General features: G+C 41.4%; 3 protein-coding genes and 1 long non-coding RNA gene across 6 annotated transcripts; 1 reads left to right on the forward strand and 3 right to left on the reverse strand.

Moving 5' to 3' along the window:
• Positions 1-397: 397 nt before the first annotated feature.
• On the reverse strand, positions 398-4092 carry LOC125013340 (cyclin P). Its single transcript, XM_047593931.1, has 9 exons — positions 3912-4092; positions 2979-3104; positions 2750-2825; positions 2307-2476; positions 2039-2137; positions 1649-1804; positions 1391-1549; positions 1120-1298; positions 398-941 (listed from the first exon to the last, which is right to left on the reverse strand). The coding sequence occupies exons 1-9, from the start codon at positions 3963-3965 to the stop codon at positions 776-778; spliced, it is 1185 nt and encodes a 394-aa protein (XP_047449887.1). The 5' UTR covers positions 3966-4092; the 3' UTR covers positions 398-775.
• On the forward strand, positions 3965-14655 carry LOC125013341. The gene is made up of 3 exons (XR_007113380.1): positions 3965-4086; positions 11458-11513; positions 14520-14655. It is a non-coding gene; the product is annotated as an uncharacterized LOC125013341 (long non-coding RNA).
• On the reverse strand, positions 5967-17605 carry akt2 (v-akt murine thymoma viral oncogene homolog 2). Of its 3 annotated transcripts, none has more exons than XM_047593928.1 (14): positions 17163-17605; positions 15224-15380; positions 14783-14914; positions 14561-14672; positions 13184-13337; positions 11883-12014; positions 11703-11768; positions 11526-11594; positions 11025-11147; positions 10212-10340; positions 9445-9659; positions 8334-8421; positions 8155-8257; positions 5967-8024 (listed from the first exon to the last, which is right to left on the reverse strand). In XM_047593928.1, exons 2-14 carry the CDS (start codon positions 15267-15269, stop codon positions 7945-7947), a joined length of 1449 nt encoding a protein of 482 aa, XP_047449884.1. In that variant the 5' UTR covers positions 15270-15380; positions 17163-17605; the 3' UTR covers positions 5967-7944. The 3 variants fall into 3 exon arrangements, with proteins under 3 accessions (XP_047449884.1, XP_047449886.1, XP_047449885.1); XM_047593930.1 differs by having other exon boundaries at positions 16932-17605; XM_047593929.1 differs by having other exon boundaries at positions 16008-17605.
• Positions 17606-17942: 337 nt separating this feature from the next.
• Positions 17943-22518, reverse strand: dhx40 (DEAH (Asp-Glu-Ala-His) box polypeptide 40). The gene is made up of 17 exons (XM_047595069.1): positions 22152-22518; positions 21809-21954; positions 21596-21715; positions 21231-21467; positions 21003-21069; positions 20787-20918; positions 20568-20667; positions 20394-20480; positions 20069-20251; positions 19905-19985; positions 19660-19817; positions 19313-19427; positions 19060-19168; positions 18834-18928; positions 18687-18756; positions 18346-18574; positions 17943-18158 (listed from the first exon to the last, which is right to left on the reverse strand). Exons 1-17 carry the CDS (start codon positions 22321-22323, stop codon positions 18037-18039), a joined length of 2223 nt encoding a protein of 740 aa, XP_047451025.1. The 5' UTR covers positions 22324-22518; the 3' UTR covers positions 17943-18036.
• Positions 22519-25674: the final 3156 nt, after the last annotated feature.

Consider the following 25674-nt stretch of genomic DNA (forward strand, 5'->3'; position numbering starts at 1 on the left):
CCCCCCCCCCCTCCTTTGTCTTTTATTTGGTGTTGCTGTCAATGACCCATGTTATTGCCAAAATGAACTGGGATCACGGTTTTGTTATTTGTACTTGACGAATTTTCAATAAAGTGTTTCGAGGAAGAGAAAAAAAAAACGAACACGCCGTGGACATACTGTACGGAACAAAACTGGTTGAGATGCTTGTTTTGATAAATGTTCATGTGCACAATTGCACTTCCCTAGTGAGAGCTGGTGTTTTGGCCACAGTTGTTGGCCAAAAGTGATACTGGCCTGTTTTACACTATGCAGAGTTCACAAATGTGCATTTCTTCATTTACCCCTGAAAATATTTGTTAAATTAACAGGTAGCAGCAGTCACACTTATGCAAAATAAAAAAAAAACATCCCAATCTCACTGTGCAGCAGACACTTTATTTTTACATTAAAACTTTTTCAAATAGGTTGATAGACAGCCCACAAACTCCACAATGACAAGACACAACAGTACAATTCAAATATTTTCTAAATCGGCTGCAAGATAAGATCATAAAACAGGTGTGCCACAAAAGCTGGCAAAATCATAGATGCAAGTGCATGCAACTGTCCATCGATGTCCTGCATGACATCTCTCATCCCTCTTCCACATACCCACTAACAGGATCAGGATCCATAGAGAAGAATGCTTTGGTTAGAAGCTTAGACCACAGAAGAAAATACTCCTCAAAAGGACACTGCTCTAGTTTCGACACACTGAAGCTAAGGTGTGTAATTAAAGTTGATTTGAGGTGTGTCAGGTGCATACACCCAGCAGGCCAGAAGCGTTCTTCAGACCAGGGTGTCTGCTCACATGCATGGTCTCTGGGGAGGAGAATTTAATAAAAGTAGCGCAGGTCTCTCGAGTGTGGGCCTTGGCAGCAGCGCTGGCTAGAATATGCATGATCCTCAAAGTGGCTTCACTGGAGCAAAAAAAGAAAATGATGTCAGACTGACAGGTAACAAACAGCTGCACAACACACAAAATATCTAGGCTCTGCATGGAGTAGCTCAGCTCATGCATGATTGATAGAATGTGCTCACTGGCACAAGGTTCAATACCGCGCGATACAAGGCGGATGGATAGGGGAAAGAGCATACCCGCCGACATGAATGCTGGAGACCAGACACCAGGCAGCCTCCCCTTCTGTCGTCAGAGGCTCCTGTAGGACTTGGCGGGCCAAGCAGAGAGCCGCTCCAGCCAGCTGTACGGGTGGAAACACCACACACGGGCCTTCCATCAGAGACAGTTCCAGCAGATAACGAGCCATCCACACCACCTAGTGGAACAAATGTCAGGGGGAGCAACACTTCAGGCACACCGAAAAAATGCTGACAAGAATGAAAAAAAAAAACAAACATGAAGACCTACCATAGCACTGCAACGAGCAATAGAAGCGAACAGGAGGAGGAAATGCAGAGGGGGACAGTAGGACAGATCGAACTTGAGCCCACAGAGGACTTTGCGCTCCATTCGCAGCAGCTGATGCCTTGTGTACGTGTGATCCATCAAGTTGCACAGGCCAGATACCTAGAGCAAGTACCAAAAGGAGGAAACATTCAGGGAAGAAAAAAAAAAAAAAAGATAAAGATGCACTAAAGGCTGCACATCAAAAATGAGCCAGTGTACCTCAGGGAGGAGACACTCTTCCTTCTTTGCTGCAAGGAACAAAGAAACCATGCCGAGGAGTTGCAAGTTGGCCGTAGTAACCTTGATCTGCCGCAGGGAGCGGTTGAGAAGGTGTATGGACAGGTAGAGGGTCTCCTCTTGGAAATGCAGCAGCTCCTGGAAGGGAGTGAAGGCACACTCAACACACGCAGAAACTGGGGTCAAGAAGTCTCCACTCTCAGCTCGAGTTTAAAGGAATGTTTGACTATTTGCTTATTCCACTTCTGGAGTTCAAGAGTCAATTTAAAAAAAGACCGGTACTACTCCAACAGCAAGATACGTGTGAGCCAAAGCCAGCAGCTGCTTTATTTAGGAACCCCGATGTTGCAAGAAAAATAAATGGAGACTCACATGAACTTGAATGATCCAGTCTACCAGGATGGCTCGGGTTGCATCAGTGAAATGCCGGGGGAGGTCAGTGTTGGGAAAGGAATACCGTGTTTGAGTTCTCTACAGGGGGGAAAAACAGGAAAAACACTTTCAAGAGCAGCAGTGCAACAACACGGGTTTGTGCCAGAACTTCAAAGTTGCCTCTCATGTAGGAAGTTGGAGCCAATTTCTGCACACTGTGCAACTTGCAGACAACATTAACTCAAGGCGTGAACAGGTTTAGTCTCACCATCATGTCCGAGAACATGTCCCAGGCGTATGTGCGGTCCCAGATGAGGTCCAGTTTCTCTAGCGCCATCTCTACTTCACGGCGCACCAAGCTGGGAACCAGCGCCTGCAGGCTGTGAAGACCCTGCAGCCCAGGAGGGTAAAGAAGCACAGGCTCGTCCACACACCCATCTGCCACAAAGGAAGGAAAAGGAGGGCGAGATTAAATATAAATACTTTGGAGATGATGCCGAAGTTAAATTAAATGCAGTTGACGACAACCCTCAATGTGTGCGAGCAATGACAAGTTATTTTGTCACGGCTGTGCATTGAGGTCTCTGGAGCTATTGGTTTCCCAAAGCAGTTTCAAATTGATGTGCAATAACAATGCATTTAACATTAATTTTCTAAGAAATGTGGCAGCTCATCTCAAGTAACCGGTGTTGATATAGAAAACTACAATACCGAGTGAGCATGCCCCAACGCTGTCATGGTATCCCATGATGATGCCATCACTGGTTTGTGCCGATAGCCTTCTTTCCTGCAACACACAACGCCTCAAACATAAATATCCACCTGGAAGTGGGACTGTCAACATCAATAAGGTGGAAAAGGGAGTTGAAAGAAGAACTGCGATGAGGAAGACACAGCAGCAGGTTTAAGGCTAAGGTGGAGAGCGGGACAGAAGGCACACCCATCTGCGTTGTGGTTCCATTTTGACCGGGGCCATCCTGGACTCCTCCGCGTCGGCAGGCTGCCAGCGATCTATTGGCCCGCAGGCATTAGCCCAAGGTCTTAACGGGGCTCGCCTCTCATCCGCCTGCAGGGACAACAGAACATCTTTTCACAAACACTCATGGGATGCTGGCCTTTTTATTACTGCAACTTAGGGAGGGGAAAAAAAATAAAAATTGGAAGCCAGAGTTGGGATTGTTGATGCTCACAGTTCAGTATCTGCATCAGTAATGTCAGGAAAGTAATTTGCTCAAATACTAGTTTACTTCTGGGCCCAGTCTGGAGCAAAGTGATCAGGACAAGGAAATCCATTAATCCTAGTCTTAGGATTAATAAACTGGTGTACAGAACAGAACAGTGGACAGCTAAGCAATATAAATGTTACCATCAGCTTTTCCTCAAACACATAAAAATGAGCATTTGTTTGTACTCGAAGCCTAGATTGACTATTTTATATTAGATGGACTATTTTCACCATCAGTATTATTATAAATATACCAATACTAGTGAAAAGCTATCCAGGTCCAAACTAATGTTGAGCTACTGCAATCTGATGAACTTAATCAGGGATTCCCCAACACCTGGGACCCTGGCAGGTGAATGCAATTACTTTCCTGACAACACACACACACACAAACAAAGAAAGAATGAGATTTAGAGAAAAAGTAAAGCATTCAATCATGGTATGGCAGGGTAACAAGACTTGAAGTGAGACTAAATTGATGACTTTGTTCACTTCCCAATTTGATTGCTCAATAAATTATCAATGCTGTAAAAGGGCCTAACTAATTTTCAATTTAAACGGAAGAAGCACCCGAGAAAAAAAAAAAAAAAAAAAAAGAGTTTTACAGTCCTAGATGTGCGCCCCTGACGGATTTAGACAAACGCTCACCTTCTTGTGTAAGTCCAGCAGAGGCTTGGAGTCGCAGAACCCAGTCCTGGCCATGGTGACAGCCGGAGACAGAGTTCACGTGCCGGGCCGCTGCAGCTACTTATCCAAGGGGGTCGGCGGAGGCCTGAGTCGGAGGGAACAGCCATGCTGCTCGGAGCGCCGCTAATAAAGACAGGTGAGCCACGCTGATTGGGGTGGTGACGTCGGTGTCGGTAGAAAGTTGGAACTTCCGGTCGACCCCCGCCCCAATCCCATCCCATAATGAAGATTTTTTTTATTTCTTTTTTTTTTTTGAAGATTAATTTGTCCAAAATAAATAATTATAATTATTTGCAAAATAAAACTAGCTTTCAAATATAAATTACATTCATAGTAAATTATGTAAACAAAACTGTTTAAGTGCAGAATGACAGCTGTTTTAAGGTGCATTGTTGTGAATGTTTTCATTTATGTATCAATGATATAATGACATGACTATATTATGCAATCATTAACAACACAAACTTATAAAATGAGCGAACAACTTTCTAAAACTTAAGTGAGATAATGGGTCAAAATTCCCTTGTGTATTCAACAAACTGTTAACTTTGATTTCTGTGACGCCTTACAGCACTTCATACTTACCCAACTTCTCTTCTAAAACCTTTTAAAGAATCCGTGGAATGTAGTTTTACAGGAAAATACAAATGTTGAAATGTTCTATGTTTATCTAAAACAGTATTGAGGACATTGCATACAGGCTGGTGAAGTAAAAGAAGAACACACACAGACGCACACACACGTTTTTCAGTAAAAATGTTTACTGGCACATTGTAGTTGCAAATGTTATAAGCTACCATACTGTAGCAGGTATCACCCGTTACATTGTAAAGTCTTGCAAAAGGGGGACTGGAAACGTCCACTAGGACGATGTCCTCCCCTCAGAGATTGCTTTTTTTTCCCCTTGCCCTCTGAGCCTCAACTAACAGCGACAAGCAAAAAAGAAAATCTGTTACACCTGCCTCAGGTGTGACATTCCTGACTGTTGATCACATTCAAATTTACAGAGAAGCAAGGTAACCACAGTAAAGCTGCAAATCAAACACTACAAAGCTGCAGGCCTCCCCTTTCTACTAATGCTGCATTCACCATCAAGCTTTTTTTTTTTTTTTTTCCTTTTTTCTTTTTGGTATTTACAGGATAACGTAGAGGCACTTGTTGTGCCTGTGTATGCCTACAGGAGAGGTCAGGGGTATTAACTTGCATGTTTAGCTGTGAAGCGTTGCTTAAAGCGTGGCTAGCAGCGAGGTTCAGTGTATGGCTTCACAACCAATATCAAAAACGTCCAGCAGCACCCCCTTATGGCCATGGTAGCAATGAAGGCAAATCCACAGTGGAGTCCATCAGTGCAATGGTTCTGATATCCGGCCCTGCCGTTTCCAAAGCAGGACGCTAGGCTAGAGTATGACGGCTGTGCCTGAGCCAGTGACTAGAGGTGCTGGAGTTGTGAACTGGAAATCAAAGCCATTCAATTTCATCATCATCATCTGCAGGAACTGGGGTGTTTCTCGTGCTCAATGCGGAGTCAAAAAAACATGAGCCTCTTTTCTGCGTTTCGCGTTGCCACTTCCACTCAAACATCTCCCAGGCACTCTGCTTTGTCACTCACACAAACTTAAAATAAAGAAAGTCAGAAGGTGACATGAGAGATATCCAACAGAATGATGATTTATGTTTTTGGTCAAACCCTTATGCATCACTTTAGAGTCGGTGCTCTGCAGAGATTGTTTGGAAAAAAAGATTATTCTCCAGTCTACTGATTGTGATTCACAAAATAAAAACGTTTGGCGAGATTGTTAACTTGACAGTTTGTCTATATTTTAAAAAAAGAGTTATGAGCTGATGATTGTTTACCTTAATGCCTATTCTACCATGATTTTAAACTAATCAATTGAGCTTCTGATGTGATAATGCAGAGCACAAATTAACAGCCGTTGCAAGATGAACAAGTGAGCATCTTAGCTAGATAAACTATCCTCAGATGGAATTTCCTCGAAATGAAGAACTTAAAAGAAAGCAGTTTAAAAAAACTTTTAATATATATATACTTTATATAATGTATACTTAAACAAGACAATGTGTCTTCAAAAAAATTGAGAGATGGACAAAAAGGGAAAAAAAAAAAATCAACAGACAAAAACAAAACGATGACATACAAACCGGTTTGATGTTCCTTTAGAGTAAGCTCAGAAAACAACCGACATCTCTTCCAGCATTATGGAACATAATATGCTTGCGTCAAAAACGAGCACTTCCCAACACGCTGTCCAGGGCTTCTCTCAACCATGTGCCGTCGTGACTCAAAGTTTGCAGGTTTTCATTTCAGGTGACGTTTCCCGTAGGCTGAGGGCTGGTCAAACAGCTCACGCGGCATTTAGCTGGCTTGTAAACCTGCATACTTTTGCTCAAGACATACAACTACATAGATTTAAGTGCTTCAAGACACAGCATTAAAGAAAATACAAACCAGACACTCTAAACATCAAATGTGGAATCATATGAAGTGTTTAAAGTCCATCACGGCTAAGTTAGACAATTTTTGGCCTCTTACCAACAATTGGAACCCTTTCATTATTTAAATATGGGGACATTCAAAAGCTTATTTTAAAAACTTACACTGATATTACAAAAACAACATGAATAAAAGACTGGTGTCTGACTGTTCAGATAGGAAGTGAGAATTACTGGACCAAGGACAGCAGGTTGCTGTGTTCGTCTACATTGGTCTGTCACAACAGGTTGTGGGGGAAAATGTGGTCAAAAAGTGTCTAGAATAGTCTCCATTGTCCTCTTTCCTTCTATTCTTACGGTCTTCAACACAGTGTGCGACTGGCACAAGAATAACCTGCAACCAGCAACAATTTGGTCAGTCATCGATCTGGACGCACCAACCTGGACCTCTGAGAGGATGACCGCTGCATCACTTCGAATTAAATGGATGCAGCTTTTTAAAGCAAAGGTTAGCCATGCACAAGATCCCAGTTTCTATTCCTGTCAACTTAACGGCAAGCTGATCACAGCAGTCACTAATTACATGCCTGTTCCCTTTGAAAAAAAAAAAAAGAAGAAAGAAAAAAGCCCATTAAGTGTGCTGTGTAGTGTCCTCTCTAGTCAATTTTCCAGCAATAGTTCAGAGTTTCAAAAACATGCATAAAAAACAGACACGAATGGATGGCTGAGAATGAAAATGGTTGTTCATACATTCGCTTGCACTCCACACACGTATACATTCGCACATCCACACGTCCGTTCGCTTGCAGTGCAAACACAGTAATGGCAATCCTTCTCGCCTTCCTATTCTTCCCCGTGTCCCCCCCGCTGTAGGAAAATCCCACGCTTGATTTGTAACAGCAAGTTCCAGAAAGAGCACTTGTTAAAAAAAAAAAATCATTAAAAACAATCACAAAAAAAAAAAAATGCAGAAATATGGCTTTACATTTAAAACCGTAACAAGTGATGAAACAAAATTTGTAATTTTCCTCAAATCTTTTCAATTTTCCTAATTTTGATTATACTTTCTAAAATTCTATCAAGTATGTTCGTGTGTATATATATATGCAGTCTATGCACGGGTCGGTCGGTGTGACTGTGTGTGTGAAGCATGGGTACAGCTGGTAAAGAGGTGGTACTTGCTGGCATAACCTGGTTTTCAAAGTGTCAAGGCTTTGATGTGGTGCCCAGTGTAGTGCAGCAGAGGTCCTGCAGGGAAGCGAAACGCCAAACCCTGAGAGGACGTACAGAGACAAAGCTGCCGGTCTGTCCACACAAACCTGCTGAGGTCAGTCAGTCGCTCATGGTCTGCGTGTTCATTTCATACTCTATGATCCGTGTCTTGTCTGATTTGCCAGTATGTGTGTGCGTTAAAGACAGAATGAAGATGTGTTTTGTGCCACTTTTGTGTTTGTGTCGTTCAATTTTCCCCCAGCAGTGCAAGTGTGTATGTGGGATTCGTGATCGTGTGTCAGCCTGCCTGCTTGTTCAAAAGTCTGAGTGATCATTCCCGTATGCTGGCAGAGTACGAGAACTGAGGGAAGTGCGTACGCTGATCTGAGTCCTCTGGATCTAAACTGTCATCTGGAGTGTACACAAATGGAGAGACAAAAAAAAACACAGCACAGTTGAAAACAGATGTAAAAAGCTCTGTTCTTTAAAGAAAATTAACTAACAAAAAAACGAAAACAATTAATGGCTTGAATCTACTTACACTTGTCTGGAGGAGTTATTGTAATAGTTTGTGCTGTGAACTCGTCATCGAAGTAACGCGTGTCCGTCTCTGATGTGACTTGGGGCTTGAAGGGTGGAATAAGCTGAGGAGAGGGAGGTAAACGGTCACGCTCCATTCAGAACAACTTGTTTTAATATGTTTTTACATCCACCCCTCACCTTTTTGTCAGTGACATCCTGCCAGTTGATGGAGATGAAGAACTTGTGGGCCATCACTTCTTTGGCATCGTCTGGTCCGCCTCCCAGCCTGTAAACAATAGAAAACATTATCACTGCAGCTCAAAATAATCATTCAAACAGACGTTAAGGATGTACGACAAGCCCTTGTAAGTGTTCTGATTTCTATTCTTCATTTCCTTTCTACTTACAAACACACGTGTTAGTGAGGATGCAGGCTGTGCTCCGTGTGCTAATATTAGCAGTTATTCCACTATTACCACAAACACATGGGCTGGACATAAACAACAATCAATTACGTCCATGTCCACTGCCATTACCCTGAACCAAAACTAATCAAGAAGGAACATGGCTTTAAATAACATGGTTACTTTTTTTTATAGCTGAATACGTGGTGCCCCGAGCACAGTGATTGAGTCACAGAGCAAAATCCCAAGAAGTCAATGTTTTCTGAACCTGTACTGCTGCACTTGAGGAGATTTATCCATTTATGTGAAGAGTCCGAGTTAGAACAGTGTGTACCAGCTACTAAGGTAGTGTAATTTTTTTCATATATCAACATCAACAGTAAAATCAACACTACACTCACTTGCCAGTTCATTAGGTACACTAGTAAAAACAGATGACTTCTACTATAACACTGCTGCATTTAGTCTTAGCTTCATGAAGGTTGTGGTATCCAGCATCTCTATAAAATAACTATTTAAAACTTTAGACATTTTAAACAGCTGGTTAGACTAACAGGGACACCAGAAGGTTTGAGTTTAACACCTGCACACACTACATCCTCCGGTTGAACTAAACCTTTCTGAGGCCATTTCAATATCGAATGAGCATTAAAAGAGTCATGAAGAAGGACATTTAGTGCAGGACTGTTATATCAGAATGCTCTATTTCACCCGTTTACCTACTGAACAATAAAATGTGTTTATTGCATTGTTACCACTATACAGGACTCTTTTAAAGTCCATATTAACCAAACATGACCTACAGTAATAAGTTCACTACTCTTCCCAGTGTTTATGCTGTATGGTTCTTCATGCATTAATGGTTGATAAGAAGTAAACAAATACTTGGCCTAGACACCACTCACCTTTGTTTGGGATCCTTTTTGAGCAGGCCTGCCAGCAGGGCCTTGGCCTCAGGAGCAAGGTTCTTGGGGAAGCGGATCTCCTCCAGGAGGATGAGCTCAAACAGACGCTCGTGGTCCTGGTTGTAGAACGGCAACCGGCCGCACATCATCTCATACATCACTACGCCCAGTCCCCACCAGTCCACTGCTCGTCCGTAGTCATTGTCCTCCAACACCTGAAAAATGAAATGATCAGAGAGAAAGAAACCACTCATGAGGCTCAAAGTCTGCCCAAAAACAACTTAACTCAAACAAAGAGACAGACACGTACAAAGATTTACTGCATGACTTGATCAATATCTTTAGTTATTTAACTGGGCTTTCTTTAAACTGTAAGAAGCTTTTACCGCAGCGTTCTTCAGACGAAAAAAACCTTACTAGGTAAATAAGTGTCTGCATTTAGTCTTTGAAAACAAATGTGACAAAACTTTCCACTGCTAAAAACATGTTGACTGTCAACTTTGTTTCAGTCATTTAACATTTCCTTACTGCCAGTATTTTTTATTATGGTAGATGCTAAAGCACCAACACTACAATCTGAAAACAAGCTCTTCCAGCTAAACTGCAGCCCTTACTGGTTTTCACAATGAAGTCAACAAAGTGGCTCCACTCTGTTCAAACACAAAACATAAAACTAGTCTCATTCAACCCTGAAGCCTCGTCGTTTATTTATACTGCATAATCCTGGTCACTAAGCATATTCACGTCCACAGTTAGCGAGGGCTCACCTCCGGTGCTAGGTACTCCGGGGTTCCACAGAAGGTTTTCATGGTGGCACCGTCTGTGATCCCTTCTTTACACAGCCCAAAGTCTGTTATCTTTACGTGGCCATCCTTGTCTAACATGAGGTTCTCCAGCTGTTCGGGGCAAGATGCAAACCAGAGTCAAATCAGATGTCAGCTTGGGTTGGAAAAGAACTTAAAGATGGAAAAAGATGCAGCATAAAAACTGAAGGGTAGGACAAGGTGTGGGTCTTGCTACTGTTACCAGCACTGTTACCGATTCACAAGGTCATGATTCAGTATCGATACATTTAAAGACATGGGAGTTTCTGCACAACTTTGATAAGTTATCAAACAGATCATTGCAAAGAACATGAACTTGGACCAGGTGCATATAGCTTTGCTTTTGTCCAGCTCTTTTATGTTGCCATACATTTAGATTTAAAAAGCTGCTGCACATCAGCTTCCAGGTCTGACGGTGCTGTTACTGTCATGTTATGGACCTCCCTCCATATGTGGACTCATCTCGTTGAGTGGTCATGCAAAACCCATCTCACAAGACCGCAGCAAGATTACTAATAGAGGATGCAGGATGCCATATGTTATAAAAGAAATAAATTTAAAATAAAATTCAACGATATTATGAATCGATATCAGTTCTTTTGAAAGAATACCTTTTGAATTGGAAAATCGTTTTTTAAGGCAGCCGTAATCAGGACAGAAGCTTTTCTATCTTTCCTTAAAATTCCATCATCTTTAATGATCAAGCGCCAATTTAGAAAATCCTTCTACGTATTTACAGTAAATGACGTATCTTACCTTTAGGTCCCTGTAAACTACATTGCGTGAGTGCAGATACTCCAGTGCAGACACGATTTCTGCACTGTAGAATCGAGCTCTGTCTTCTTTGAATACTCTGTCCCGGGACAGGTGAAAGAAGAGCTGAAAGAGAATTCAAAATGTAAAGGAATGAAAGACAAAATAATTCTTTTCTTGTGATTGATTTCATCTCTCTATGTTTTTTTTTTTGTTTGTGTGACTTTAAATATTTCTGTGTGTAAGTCCACAACCACTAAGAAACATTTTGAAATCTAACTGCGATACAGGTGTAAGAATGAGGACTGACTAGTTTTCTGTTCTTTCCACAGCATTTTGATGCGTCGCCAGATCCAACATTCAGTCGATAACTTGTTCTGATTTGTTTTCAGACCTTAAATGGATTCATCCTGTTTGTTTCAACTCTATTTTCCAGAAGGTCACACACGGATATATAAACAAAACAGCCCAATTGCAAGCCAGATGAGAAAGGTGAACACTTACTTCTCCTCCATTTGCGTACTCCATCACAAAGCATAGTCGGTCGTGCGTTTGAAATGCATATTTTAGTGTCTGTAAAAAAAAAGAAAAGGAATTATTGACTGAATTTTGCTGAGTAAATGGTCTCTCTAATTTTGCATGAATCACACGGATGCGACAATAAAAGCACCGGTAACTCACCGTCAGAAAGGGATGCCGCGTATTTTGGAGTACTCTGCTTTCTGTAACTGTGTGTGCCACCTCATCCTAAAGGCATACACATACACATATCACACACAAACACATATATTTATGCAATGAGTAACACAGAAATACTGCTGCAACATCTTAAAGGTTTCACTGTGATGTGGGGGCACTAACTTTAGCAATGATGACTTCTTTGCGGAGGATCTTCATGGCGTAGTACATCCCCGTGGCCTTCTCCTTCACCAGGATCACTTTACCAAATGTGCCTTTGCCCAGCAGCTTCAGGTAGTCGAAATCACTCATGGTCTGTAGGAACAACAGTCAAATACAAGCTGTGATGAATACTGCTTCGGGTGCTATCGGTTGATATCAAACCGATATCACTGTAAATATGTTGTGCACCAAAACCGATACATCCAAACACGTATTTAAAGTAGTAATGCAGGACGGATGTAGCGTGTCATGGCATGAAGTAGTCGTAAATGGATCTAATTAAATTAGAACGCCCTTTTAATTGCCACTTGAGAAACTGCAGCAAGCAAACTGAGGCAAAAGCTTCGTACACAGAAAAGAGTGAGAAACGTTTCCTACAGCTTGTTAGTGGCAGGTGTGTAGGGAAGGGAGACAGTGATCACTATTTGAATAATATCACATACAATGTAAAGCAGGAGTCATTATTCAAATAAGAATAGGATCACAGAAGTACAAAAACACTGTTTTGAATTGAAGTTATTTTGAAGAACCACACACGTCTATTTAAACAGTAAACAGCTTTACATGCTCCAGCTTCACATACACTCATTAGACAGCTCATTGGGGACTCTAGTGAAAATAAATAATTCTAACATAACAGTCCTGCACTAAATCTTCCCTTATAATGTTGAGTTTGTAGTGGTAATTCAACTTTCTGATCATTTTGGAGGTTGTACTCGATGGTGCAGTTAAACTGGATTAAACACTAAAGAGTTTCTACTATTTAGTCTACCCCACTGACTAAAACGGAGTTGTCAAAATAACAGAAACATGCGCCAGTACAACATACTACAGTTCAATAGTACTACAAATGAAATGATTGTTGAATCAACAGCTCTCTCCATTATTTTTAAATAAATGCCGAATACCATAATCTTCACGAAGACAGGATTAGTGCGCAGCTGTTTTTAAGCATTTATTTTCCCTAGTGTACTTAATGAACTGGCAAGTGAGTGAAGTTTATTTTTACACTGGATAACACGTAGGTCACTAAACAGAAAGAAACTCTGTAAAAACAAAAACATTCAAAATAATCTCTAGCGTTACAGAACTGGACAAAAAAATGCTGTCCTTCACTCATTTAAAGGTTGCTTCACCAAAAAAAAAATAAATAAATAAATAAAGCTGTGAGAAAGAGGATTAAAGTTTGAACAACTTGCTCAATAAAGATGAGCTTAGCTGGACAAACTCAGCTGCCAGGCAATGCTTGAGCAAATACTGACCACTTTTGTGCGGGATTTGGACATGGCGATTTCCATCTCCTCTGTGCCGCTCATGTCACTTGGCGAGCCAAATTTGATCTCCATGGGTTCCTCATCCTGCTGCTGACTCTTCAGGCTATTTGCTACAGCCTGGATCGATAGCATCCATTCCTCCCTGACTCCAAAGAAAACACACATTGCCTTGATCAAATCTAGCCACAGCCATGTCCGAACTACTAACAATCATTCTCGCAGAATGCGAACTAGAAGAAGTTTAGCCTGGAGATATGGACTGTAATTGGCCATGACATGGTTTACAGGCTTCTTTTTTCATTTACACAGATGGTATAGATATTTTGCAAAAAAAAGTACATGTTAATGAAAAACAGTAGTCTACCGAGCTAAGTTTAGAAGGTAGGGATAATCTGTGTACTATTCAGATGGGGCTGCTGGGATTTGGTACTTGGCAAAACTGATGTAAACAAAACTCTGTGATGATTGCTTGGGTTAGAGGTGAATACTCAAGTATAATCTGGCACTGGATTCTATTTGGAGCATAATGGTTGTTCCTCCTCTCACAAACTAAATGGTTTTTACTGAATGTTGTGAGCAACGGACCATTTAGCCTTATTCACAGTTTGCCCCGTGCGTCTTTCTGTGCTCACTTCCTATAACACAAGTCTAGGAGCTGATCGTTTAATCTGGTTTCAGTTAACAAAACACTAAAGCTGATTTCATCACAGAAATATTTTGATTAAAATGAACTTTTAAACTTTTTTTTTTTTCCCTCTAAGACAGACTCAATATTTCTACCACAAACACAGGATTCATCTAAAAACCAAGTTAGACACTTTGGCCTTCAATCGAAACCAGTGTTTTACATGCCCACAAATGCTTTCAAAAGTTGATGTGTCTGATTACAAAACTCTGTGTGTTTATATTTATACTGTGACTCATACGACACTTACTTTGACTGTAGTTTCAGAGGAGGAGCACAAAAACAAAAGCTTGTCTTGTAGAACATTCAAATGTTATAGGCAGTGATCAGTTCACTGCTTTTAACTTAAGTGTTGGTCAAAACAACTAGAAATATGTAATTGGGATTTATTAACGCGTGAGTTTGGCTCTACACTGAAACTTGATGAACTTGACAGACTGAGACTCAGAGTTACTCTATATCCTATTCCGAACCTAGTTTTTCTGATGTTTAAGTGTAGACAGACAACGTTTTTAGAAACATCCTGTGTGGAAAGAAGAAAGACGTGTGGAAAGAAACTGTTTTCATGTGAATTTTCAGATGTACTGGCCTCATCCCACTACAACCAACTCTTTACTTGTTTTTCTTCTATTTCACCAGGACTACTTCTGCCACAGAGACGGGAAACGTGAGTCCTTTACCTCTCCTCGTTGTTTTCTACATGGAAGGTCCGCTCGATAACAGTGGTCCACTGCAGGCACCGAATGACAAACGTATTGGGCTTGGGGCGCTCCGTCTTCATCAGCTGACACTCTACAAAGTACAGACATAAGCGAGCGCTGAAGAACTGAGGGCCACAACGAAAAACAAAATATTAAACCCTGAGTTTTATAGGCACTTATTGAAGTTGCCTGAAAGCTGACCTGCGACAGAGAAGTTGTTGAGAGGTGGGAGGTTGTGGTCACTGGACACCTCAGGCTTCTCTTTGTAGCCAATGAAGGAGCCATCGCTCTTTAAGATGAAGTAACGAGGACGCCACGTTTTGATGTATTCACCTGGAGACAGAGAAGTCGGGATTTTTTGAGAGTTATTAATACTTAGAATTAATGTTTGACTACCTCTTTGTGTATGTTTGTCTTTCCTATGAATAAATACGCTCATCTAAACCACAATGTATTTACACTGTAAATATACTGTAAGCAAATTAAGCCACTGTCGCTTTTCTCTATGAACGACTACAACCTTTGCAGTGACCATTCAAGCCTATAGAGAGTATTTAATAGTGAAAACCTAAACTTTGACATGAACTATAACTTTAAAATAGACTGAGAGATGATGGATGGTGAACACAAAGGGCCCCTTACCTCTCTTGTAGAGCCATCCCTCTCTCACAACGTTGACTTCATCCATGCTGGGGCAGAAGACTGTCTGGGTGGGAAGGGGGCTGCAGACAAGCTGGTGGAAATTGTGCAAACTGTTCTTATTGGTCAAGTGCCTAACTGTGGCTCAGATAAAAAATACCTGGGGAAAAAAGAACAAAGATGCACTGTTAAAGTGAGAAAAAAAAAACAATCATCGCAGACTGGGATAGTTTTAAAATGTAAATGCAAATACGATATTGGCCTTTTATTGATGCAGGTATGTTAAGTTTGATTTGTGCTGATATGAAAACCTTTTTGAACAGAACATAGGTAAGAAAAAAGATGACTGGAATAACCAAAAAATGATGTACACAGATACAGCAGAGCACGCTCCTACTCCCTTGAGGACAATACTCCCAACACTGTCTGCATCACATAAACCAGAACATGATTCTGCAGTGTCTTAGCAATAAGTTACCAAGTAGTTTGTGAAATACATTACTGGAAAGGTTAATCAACAATGGCCCCTTCATTTTCCCTTTTACATAAAATGAACCAAACTATGTCAACCAAGCGAATCACTATTGTTTGTATGTCAATGTCAGACTCATATTATGGCAAATGTATATTTTCCAAGAGTTGAATTTAAAACTTGCACTGTCTCTAAGTAGTGCACAAAACAATTGAGGTTTCTCTCACATGAAGAGATAAAGTGAAACGGATTTTACTTCACGACACGCCGAGATGTCTATCTGAGTGTGAACAACACTTAGAAACAGTTCTTCACCTCCCGAAACGCTCTGTTGCCTTGAAACACAACTCCACAACAAAGAAAACTGCTGAAATCTGCACGTCCCTGTCATGAGAACTTCAGGCACCTCCATTCTCTCGTGCAAAGCTCCTGATGCTGACACATGTTGTGTTTTCACCATCATGTTCCATCCAAATACTCTTGCTAGACCGTTGTTTTCCAGCTATAAAAAAAAAATATCTCAGGGGATCAATGCCACTGCTCTAACAATTAGTAAAAATAAAATACATGCTCTGCACTGTCAAATGCAATATCCTCTCCCGGCTCTTGATGAATGTTTGAGAAGAGGCCTTGGTGGTCCAGGGTCAGCCCTGAATCAACAGCTTATGTTAGATAATAGGTTTACCAGAATTTCACGGCATTTCGGTGAAAATGATGGGGCTGAATATTACAGTGCATACAGTCGCGAAGACTGTTTGAACTGCTTTGTTTACAAAGATAAAAACAGATAAGCCTCCCCTCGACTTCAGACTTTTTTTATGGCCATTCACGGGCACTCGGATATAGCGTGAATGGCCTGAACACTAGATAATAGCTCTTTGAGGTAATAAATAAGGGGAACAACTTTGTTTTTGTATACCGTACAACAGTTTGTCTTTACAAACATGTCGCGTGGCTACAATAAAAACGTCACGGGTGGCTTGTAGTTTACACGTAGCAACTCTCGAATAAACAACAACGGGCAACTGGCATGACAGCAGCAATACGTGTATACGTGCACAGTTAGATTATACTACATTATATTTATTCCATATCTTAAAGAAAAAGAGAAAAAAAAATGACCTACTGTAAGCCAGCTCGACCATAAGGTCCCTAACGTAAACATTACCGTACTGTTAACACGTCCACATCCTCCCAGTGTGGTAGCTAGCTAGCTGAGACAAAGTCAGCAAACGTTACCTTCAAGTCCGAGGTAGGTCGTTGGCTTTTTAAACGCACTTTAAGAGTCACCAAGGAGCAGCGACGTTCAACGTTACAGCAGAAGGGCAGCTGGGCCCAGTGGCGCGTCGGACGGCGGCGAGGACGCTGACCACGACCCCAATACGATACGAGCAAACAGGACAGCCGGCCAAAATATCTCCAAGCTAGCAGCTAGTTAGCGTGTCAGCTAGTACTCATTAGTGTTCTTACCTCGAACAAAAAAAAAAAGTCAAAAAATATATATTTATATATATATATATTTATATTCCCAGTAGTCGCCTGTCGTGGAGCCTCGGAGCTGCGCCGCTCAAAGCTTCCAGTAGCTAATACTAGCTATCACACGAAGCCTGTGTGTACTGAACTCTGTCAATGATCTGCTCTGCTCGCCGAGCTTGTTTTCTTCTCTCACAACAACAACAGCGGCCGCTTCGTGCTCAGTTCCTGCTGCAGTGGTTTACTGAAGCGCATGAAGCAGTCCACCGAGGCGCAAACTGGTGGACACGTAGGTTAAACGCGACTGTGTATATCTTCACAAACTGGCAAATATTTAAAAAAGAAAAAAAAAAAAAAAAAAAAAGCCTCTTTGTAGGTTTAATGTGGTTAGTCGCCTGCTTAGCTCGTAAGAGTCCTGTTTCAGGCAGACGGTACAGCAGCCCCGCAGACGCACACTAGCGGAAGTGACGTACACGACCGGAGAGGGTCCGCTGCACCTGAACGGTGTGAGGGTACACTAAGTACCATACAGTATCCTTATCCTCACTTCTATTGCAGATATGCAGCACAGATTTTCTATCCGTAATAGTCGGAGCTTACAGTTTATGTAAAATATGTTGAATTATATCCAAAATCCAGTGACTTTAAAACTCGTTCAGTCTACTCTGTGTTTCAGAATAAAGCACTAATGTTATGGAGATTTTATGTGCCCATTAAATCTACTTCTGCTGCATGGCTGTGTGTTGTGTTGTGGGTTAAAGAAGAGAGAGGCAATGGTAAAAATATAACATATGTTTATTATTCAGGTGGAGTTTATAAAACTGCTGACTGGTAATACAAGGGTCGGATTAGGGAAACCAAATGCTTTCTGTCAAAGAGGTGTATTTTGTTGTCTTTGCTGTTTTCGTTGAAGGTAGCGAGCACGAGCGTCACTGACAGAGGCTTCGTCGTTTCGTTTCTCCAGCTTCTTCATGACATCCTCAGCAGAAACCTCTGAAAAAAACGAACAATCTGTTAGAACTCTGTAAAACTATAAAGACTTTATATCTATGTTCATCTCTGGTTTAGGCACACTCTTATAGGTAAGGGTTAGTAATGCATTGAAAATCTTATGCCAAACATGCAAGATGTATTAATGGGAATCATATCAAAATAATATCCAGTTATTTATTCTGAATACCCGGTTGTCTTTTGGCTGCTTCCTTGGCCTCCCATTTTATCATCTCCTCATCAGTAACTTCTTCTCTTGCCACACTGCTCAGTTCATAGACATCCACTTCATGGAGTTTCGGCAATAAATCCTTCACCCACTCGTATCGGATAGGACACACGGTCCTGATGTATACCCGAGAGGTAACCAGCACATCGTGGAAAATGATCCAGTTGAGCTCTGCCTCCTGGTCAAAAAGCTGTGAATAAATTGAGACAAAGGAAGACATTTGAGGGAAAAAAGCAAAACAATTTGCTTTCATTGCACAAAACAGAGAATTATTTTAGATGTGAATATATATCTGTGTTTACCGATGATGATGGATGAACATGAACCATAGACCCATGGCCATCCATTGTGCAAAACACCTTCCCAACAGACCTATGGGAAAAAACAATGAATAACCCTAACCCTTCTGATGAAGACTCAATATCATTATTTAATGATATAAGTGATACCTTCTGGCAACGTTGGTAAAGTATCCTGTGCATAGGCATCGTCTGAAAAGTTCGCTTTTGTTGCCATCAAACGTTTCAGCCGGGAAATCTCTTTTCTGGAAGGCAAGCCAGCATTTACAGAAAAAAAAGAACTGTGTTACAGCTGTAATGTTTACAGTTACAAGGAAACAAGTGACGGAATAAAGATACACAACACTGTTCAGTCAGTTGTGTGAAAATGTTGTACCTCCTGGAGGCGGTTCAAGATCTCTCTCAGCTGAGTCTCCACACTAAATGCTGACTTCAGCGCCCTCCAGTGGATCCAGTTTTCCTTACACCACGCTGAGGGTCTGTCACTGCAGAGATACAGAAGAAAGGTTTCAGGTAGTCATGATATCATAATACAGGATCAAATCTTGAACACTGGTACATCTTTGTACAAACAATAAACAAAAAGAAATGCATCATGCTAAACTACAGTAATAAATTGCTTTCTTCACCTGGATTTACATGACTGAAACACACTGAGGAGTGTGGCGAAGTCGTTCATACTGCCAGTCTTTGCAGCCAGCTCTCTGTGCTTCTCATCTGCCTCTTTCTGCTTCTCAGGGTGTCCTGTGCGGAGCAAGTCAAAGCTTTATGAACTCAAAGCTCGTGTTTTATTTCATATTCCTATGCAACCTTTACAATTACAAGAACATGGAATAAATACAGTAATAAACCAACACACGTCAGCCACATGCACATGATGGACTTACTTATTTTCTTTAGCTCTTCCCTAGAGGCTTTAATTAAAGACTTAATTAAGCTTTAAGGTCCCTAGGCATCAAAAAGCTTAATTGCTGACCTGGCCTGATGAAGATGTTCTCCACAGACAGCATGGCGGCCACAGGGAGCAGCAGGTCCTGGCAGCCAAGCGAGGCAGCTTTGAGCAACGCCCTGGTGAGGCCTGGTTGTAGAGGGAACTCCACCATGAGCTCCCCCAACCTTGTCACTCTACCTCTCCTGCAAACCAAATGTCGGACAGATAAGAGCTAATTTTTCACATGATCGACTCAGGCTGTTACTGATGCTGTGTGCACAAACACTGACCTGTCTATGGCATCAAACTGATAGAGTTGTTTTAGTGCCTCTAGAATAAACCTCTCCTCTGGGCGATCCAGATAAGGAAACCTTGAAAGAAATCAGCTTGTTATTTCCATAAACTATGAACTACAATAAATGGGGACACTGATAAAGAAGGGATAACAATGTACCTAATTACATCATGAACACCCAGACACTTGAGTGTGAGTATCACTGCAGTCAAGCTTGTCCTCTGGATCTCTGGAATAGTATACTCAGACATGCACTTCTCCCAGAATTCCTTGTTGTAGATTCGAAAACATTTCCCGGCCGAAGTTCTTCCAGCTCTGCCCGCTCTCTGCTGAGCCTCACTCCTAATGACAGAAAATCCCCCCAAAATCCAGTAAGAAATCTCTTGTTTGCAAGCTTTCTTTGTGTCATAAGTATTAGCAGAGAAATTACAGAAACTAAGGTATTTGCAAGCTTGAAACTGGTTGTACTGTTTCCAAAACTCACTTTGAAATAGGAACAACCTCCAAGATATCCATGCCCACCCTTGAGTTGTGGTTGAGTTGCTTCACAAACCCGCTATCTATGATGTACCTTTAAGGAATAAGAAAAGTGATGTGTTCAGGTTACAATTGTATGGTGATGTGTGGTTAACCAGTGACATCGCCATGCCTCACTCACTTTATGCCATTGATGGTGAGAGACGTTGCTGCAATGTTAGTGGCCACTACACATTTCCTGATCCCTGGGGGCGGCGGCTGAAAAATCTGCCTCTGTTGATCTATAACGACACCAAAAAAATATGACGTCACTGTGGTATCACAAAGAGAGCTGACAGTGATTCCACTATTGAAAATTTGCCAAAATAGCTGCTGTTGTCAGCTGTTTGTATGAGTTTACCAGTGGGCATGGATCCATAAAGGGGCAAAATTAGGAGGCCCTCCACCGTTTGGTCCTGTACATCATAGCGATAATCAATAGACTCCGCTTTTTCAAACATCAAGTCACAGGCACGCTCAATCTCTGACTGACCTGTCAAACACAAAGGAATTAATGTGGCTGATTTCTTTCAACAGATGTGCTCTAATCTCTAATTTGCGCTAATTTGTTGTTTACCTGTCAAAAACACCAGAATATCCCCAGCCATTTCACTGGTGTGCACGTCCAGGGCCACTTTAACCACCTGTGGAGCAAAAGTTCAATTTTTATAAACACCTGCTAATGACATCATTCTGCACAGCATATTTACACTTAATTAATCGGTAATAATCATAAAGTTGTGAGACAGTTAAAATCCAGTAATATACAGAAAACAGCACCTGGCTCATAAGTGAAACCCAGTACCTCTTTCACATAGCCAGTGCTTTCTGTGTCTTTAGGCCCCACAGCCGAGCCAAACGTGGAGGTCACAGGAAAAGTCCTCCCGGGAATAGAAAAGACGGGGCAGTCGCTGAGAAAAGCGGACAGTTTGTCAGTTTCCAAAGTGGCGGACATCACCACCACCTTCAGAGGGAAAGATCGTCCCTTGGTGGCCTTAGCGGGGTTGGAGAATACTTTCTTCAGCAAACCCAGAAGAATGTCCTGCAACAAACACAAACACAGACTGATTGTGTGTGGGAGGATGAGTCTGGAAACTGTATCGGGGTAATAATACCGGGACAAAAATGCAGAAACTGTGCTAACGATATTGGGCAAACATATTGACTCACTGTGTTGAGACTGCGTTCGTGAACTTCATCCAAGATTACAACACTGTACTGAGACAGAGCAGGGTCTGCCAGGACCTCTCTGAGCAAACAGCCATCTGTCATGTACTTCACCACAGTGTCCTAGTTGGACAGTAATCACAATTCACATCACCAAATATGGACAATAGGCACATGGTATTTTCTGCAGGGAAGTGGACATCTTTTATCGCTCACCTCTGATGTGCAGTCATCAAAGCGTACTTGGTAGCCAACCTCCTTTCCCAGAGTGCACTGCATCTCCTGGGCGACCCTCTGGGCCACTGTGATGGCAGCCACTCGACGGGGTTGGGTGATGCCAATTTTGCCATCTTTACAAAAACCTGCCAAACCAGGAAGGAATAGGTCAGAAGTTAGGAAAACGTGTATCCTAACTTCGCACATTTCGATCGGGTTCACATGCTGTGTCCTTTTAAACTATTTTAAATACAGAAATGCATGTCAAAGGTCCAAGTGTTACCACATCTATCAACTTTATCTATTACCAGGGACACTGAACATTAAATACTTAAATGCGTACCTGCTTCATGCAGATATTGTGGAAGTTGTGTAGTTTTCCCGCTGCCAGTCTCGCCGGTGACAACCAGGAAAGTACTGTTTTTAACAGCCCGAACCAGTTTCTTTTTGTGTTGATATATCGGCAGATGTTTTGACTCTTTTTCTTTTGGGCTCCATCTCGTTGATTTGGACATGATTTGTGAAATTTTAACACCAGGTACGGGTATAAAGCGCTGAGCAGACGAGAGAATCACTGGCCCTAGTTAGCGTGTGTGGGCTCGAATAGCGTAAAACCGTGCATAATATCAACTTTTTAAAAAAGATATCGACGCTATTCTTTCGTAGACGACATGCTGGCTCAATAACTTCCGCAAACCAACCCTTCCTCAATTTCTATTGGTCCACTTGCGGACACGTGACACACTACCGCAATAAAAGCCCTACATTTTATTTTTTTGTTTAAATCGAGCTTTATTTACACACACAAGTTGACACAGCCAAATGCGTTTAAACAGAGCGTAGCAACTTATTTAGATGATCAATTCACAAGCACCGCAGTGCTCAAGTGATTTATAAGTATGTAAGTAGGTCTTATAATCAGTGTATTATACTTCAAGTCCCGCCGTTTACCTGTATTAACAAAACAGATGTGCTGCTGTGTGCATCCCAGCGAGAAGGTTCGAGTCCACGGGTTGAGTCCAGCTCAAGCCTTTCTGAGTGGAGTTTACATGTTCTCCCTGTGTCTGCGTGGGTTTTCTCCGGGTCTACTCCGGTTTCCTCCCACCTCCAGAGACATGCTCACTAGGCTAAATGGTGACTCTAAATTGACCCTAGGTGTGAGTGTGTGCGTGAATGGTTGTTTGTGTATGTATGATCCCTGCGATAGACTGGCGACCTGTCCAGGGTGTACCGTACCCACCCCGCGACCCCAGTGAGGTTAAGCGGTGGTAGAAGATGAGATGTGCTGCTGTAACTATAGAAGCCATGTGCTGATGCATAACCTATGTGCCAAAGGTGACAGACACCTGGGATTCATGCAAAGGTGTTTCAGTGCTCACATATGGTCAGCATTACATAAATATCAGCATGCATCACTTGTACTATATGTCAGCCAAACGTAGTACAGCTCAGTGAAATCATTATACAAGCCACTTCTGGCAGTATATCATAATTTAATTATAAATAAATAAAATAGTATAAGCAAAAAAATGACAAATGTCAGTAGTAAATATATATTTTATACATAGGAAGGATTAATAAGGTGCAATAATGTACATTAATATTAATAATGTGGAGTTATTTGTTTGTTGTTTGAACTGGGTCATATCCAAAACTGCCACTTTGTGAGGTGGTCTTTGTTTGCAGTAGACAGTCCCAAAACTAGTCAGGAAAACAAGGCAAACCTGTGGAGGCAACGGGCGTGAAGCTTTGTCATTTTGACATGTACCGCCCATGTAAGCATCCCTGCTGACTATTTACACTCTTTCATTGAAATTTGGCTCCTTTTAGCAGGATAATAATAATAATGTGCCCTGTCTCAAAGTAAAAATAGTCCAGGAATGGTTTGAGGACCCCAACAAGTTCAAGATGTTGACTTGGCCTCTGAATTTTTCACTTCTCCTAATCAAGAGCCTGGGGTTGTACTGTATGTCCTTGTCCTTGTCCTTGTCCCATTCCTCTACTTCTTCTTCTCCTTCCTTTTCACTCCTTGTCTTGCGTGCTCTTTGCCTCTCTGTAAGGTTGGTATCCAGAGGTCCATCAAGCAGCTGTGATCGTATAGACTAGAGGTTAGTACTCTGTGTTGTTGCCGCGGCAACCCCGGTTTGAAACCGGGTCATGGCAAGGACTGCTATAGTCTTCTGTTATTGTTCCTCTTTCTTGCCTTTCTCTTCTCTTTGAAACAGAAACGTGTCCAAAGAAATAATCAAATTAATTCACTGAAATCATGGAATCATGTTAAAGTAAAAAATAAAAAAAAATAGAAATTATGATAAAGTCCTGAAATACAGTATATGTTTAATTCAAAGTGCAGATGGTCACAGGTCTTTTCTTCTTCTTTGTGGTTTTGTCTTCTCTCTTCATGTTATTATTATTGTATCTTGCGTTATTTCTTCCACGCTCAGTTGTATGTTTGATATCCAGAGGTCATACAGTGACTCAGCAGGTCCATCTAGCAGCCGTGATCGTATAGAGGTCAGTACTCTGCGTTGTGGCCGCAGCAACCCCGGTTCAAATCCGGGTCACGGCAAGGACTGCTGAAGGAGAAGACCCTTTTTCTGAAAAATGGGCAAAGAAAAAATTATTAATTGAAACCATGACTAAATAATGTATGTCTGGTAGAGTATCACCATGTTTATCGTAGCGTTCGCCCCAACACACCCGCCTTTACTCCTTCTTATTCATATTCTGTCTTGTTTCTTACCCACATCATGGCCTCTACTATTTCTAAAAGAAAAAAATCACCCACCAGAAAACATGGACCCATTTCAGTCATTTTACAAGAAAACAAATAAAAATGATGATAAAATCTGAAAATGCTTACTTCATAGTGCAGGTGGTCACATGTTCTTGGCTTCTTCTTCTTTGTCTTGTCTTCTCTCCTCATGTCTAACATATAAAAGGTAAATAATGGGATCCTTCTTTCTTTCTTCTCCTCTTTCTAAAAGACAAAGTGAAAGTGATGGGATATAATTCACTTTGTTGTGAAAAAAAGACTATATTTATAACTCTCAGGACTTTTCCATGAAAGAATCAGTTTTTATTGAGAAGGGTTGTAGTGCATGATGTTTCCTTTAATTTCATCTGCTCTGATGTAGTTCGGTTTTCCTTTATGGAAGGAAGTATTGTTGAAAAAAATGACTGATCATGACTGACGTTTTGATAAAATTAAGAATTAAATATACACTGTACAACACAGGTAGCTTGTTATCCTTGAGTCCTTCTTCTTCTTCTTCTTCTTCTCCTCCTCTTCTGCTCAAAAGTCAAATCACTACAGAATAATTGAAAAGTGACTGAATATAAGAGACGGAGACAGATGGAGTCAGCATAACTGGAGTGAATATCCGTCAAATGGGAGCATGTGCAGCCGGCACCAGCCTGTCCGCTGGTGTGCAGGTGAAGGGACATGGTGTGGTGTGGCGTTCTCCCAGTTCTCCTGCTCCATCTCCTCCAGGGAAGTCTTTAGATCCCGTGAGCAGGCTGTGGTGGATACAGGTTATCCCTGTGTTTTTACCATAACGTTCATCCAGAACACGGATGATGCCATAGCTGAGGAGTCATTTATCGCGACGTAAATCAGGGACCATTTCTCAGGCTTCAGTGAATGTCTAGTGAAAATATCCACACTTCAGATGCAGCTTTTGATTTTGATTTCTCTGATTATGTTCAGCAAGAAAGTTGAAAACTTTTGTCGAAGGTCAAATGAAGAATCAATTTAGAACCATCACCATGAAGATCTCTATGCAGTGTTTTTCTTTTTTTTTCATTTTCATATAAAAAATGAGTTGAATTGGAAAGTGTCATTATTTTTGCAGTTTGTTGATATG

The sequence above is a fragment of the Mugil cephalus genome, chromosome 9, assembly GCF_022458985.1.
Source record: "Mugil cephalus isolate CIBA_MC_2020 chromosome 9, CIBA_Mcephalus_1.1, whole genome shotgun sequence".
NCBI classification, from domain to species: domain Eukaryota; kingdom Metazoa; phylum Chordata; class Actinopteri; order Mugiliformes; family Mugilidae; genus Mugil; species Mugil cephalus.

What these genes read in the sequence shown, in the direction of transcription:
- LOC125013340 (XM_047593931.1), bottom strand. Translation starts at nt 3,965, where the DNA reads ATGGCCAGGACTGGGTTCTGCGACTCCAAGCCTCTGCTGGACTTACAC. An exon ending in TGGAACCACAACGCAGATGG is followed by an intron (nt 2,826 to 2,978) that starts GTGTGCCTTCTG and finishes TGTGTGTTGCAG; the next exon opens with GAAAGAAGGCTATCGGCACA. An exon ending in ACTGGATCATTCAAGTTCAT is followed by an intron (nt 1,805 to 2,038) that starts GTGAGTCTCCAT and finishes ACTCCCTTCCAG; the next exon opens with GAGCTGCTGCATTTCCAAGA.
- akt2 (XM_047593928.1), bottom strand. Translation starts at nt 15,269, where the DNA reads ATGGATGAAGTCAACGTTGTGAGAGAGGGATGGCTCTACAAGAGAG. An exon ending in GGGATGGCTCTACAAGAGAG is followed by an intron (nt 14,915 to 15,223) that starts GTAAGGGGCCCT and finishes CTCTGTCTCCAG; the next exon opens with GTGAATACATCAAAACGTGG. An exon ending in AGTACGCAAATGGAGGAGAA is followed by an intron (nt 11,148 to 11,525) that starts GTAAGTGTTCAC and finishes ATTCTCTTTCAG; the next exon opens with CTCTTCTTTCACCTGTCCCG.
- dhx40 (XM_047595069.1), bottom strand. Translation starts at nt 22,323, where the DNA reads ATGTCCAAATCAACGAGATGGAGCCCAAAAGAAAAAGAGTCAAAACAT. An exon ending in ACGAACGCAGTCTCAACACA is followed by an intron (nt 21,468 to 21,595) that starts GTGAGTCAATAT and finishes TGTTTGTTGCAG; the next exon opens with GACATTCTTCTGGGTTTGCT. An exon ending in TTTACCAACGTTGCCAGAAG is followed by an intron (nt 18,757 to 18,833) that starts GTATCACTTATA and finishes TTTTTCCCATAG; the next exon opens with GTCTGTTGGGAAGGTGTTTT.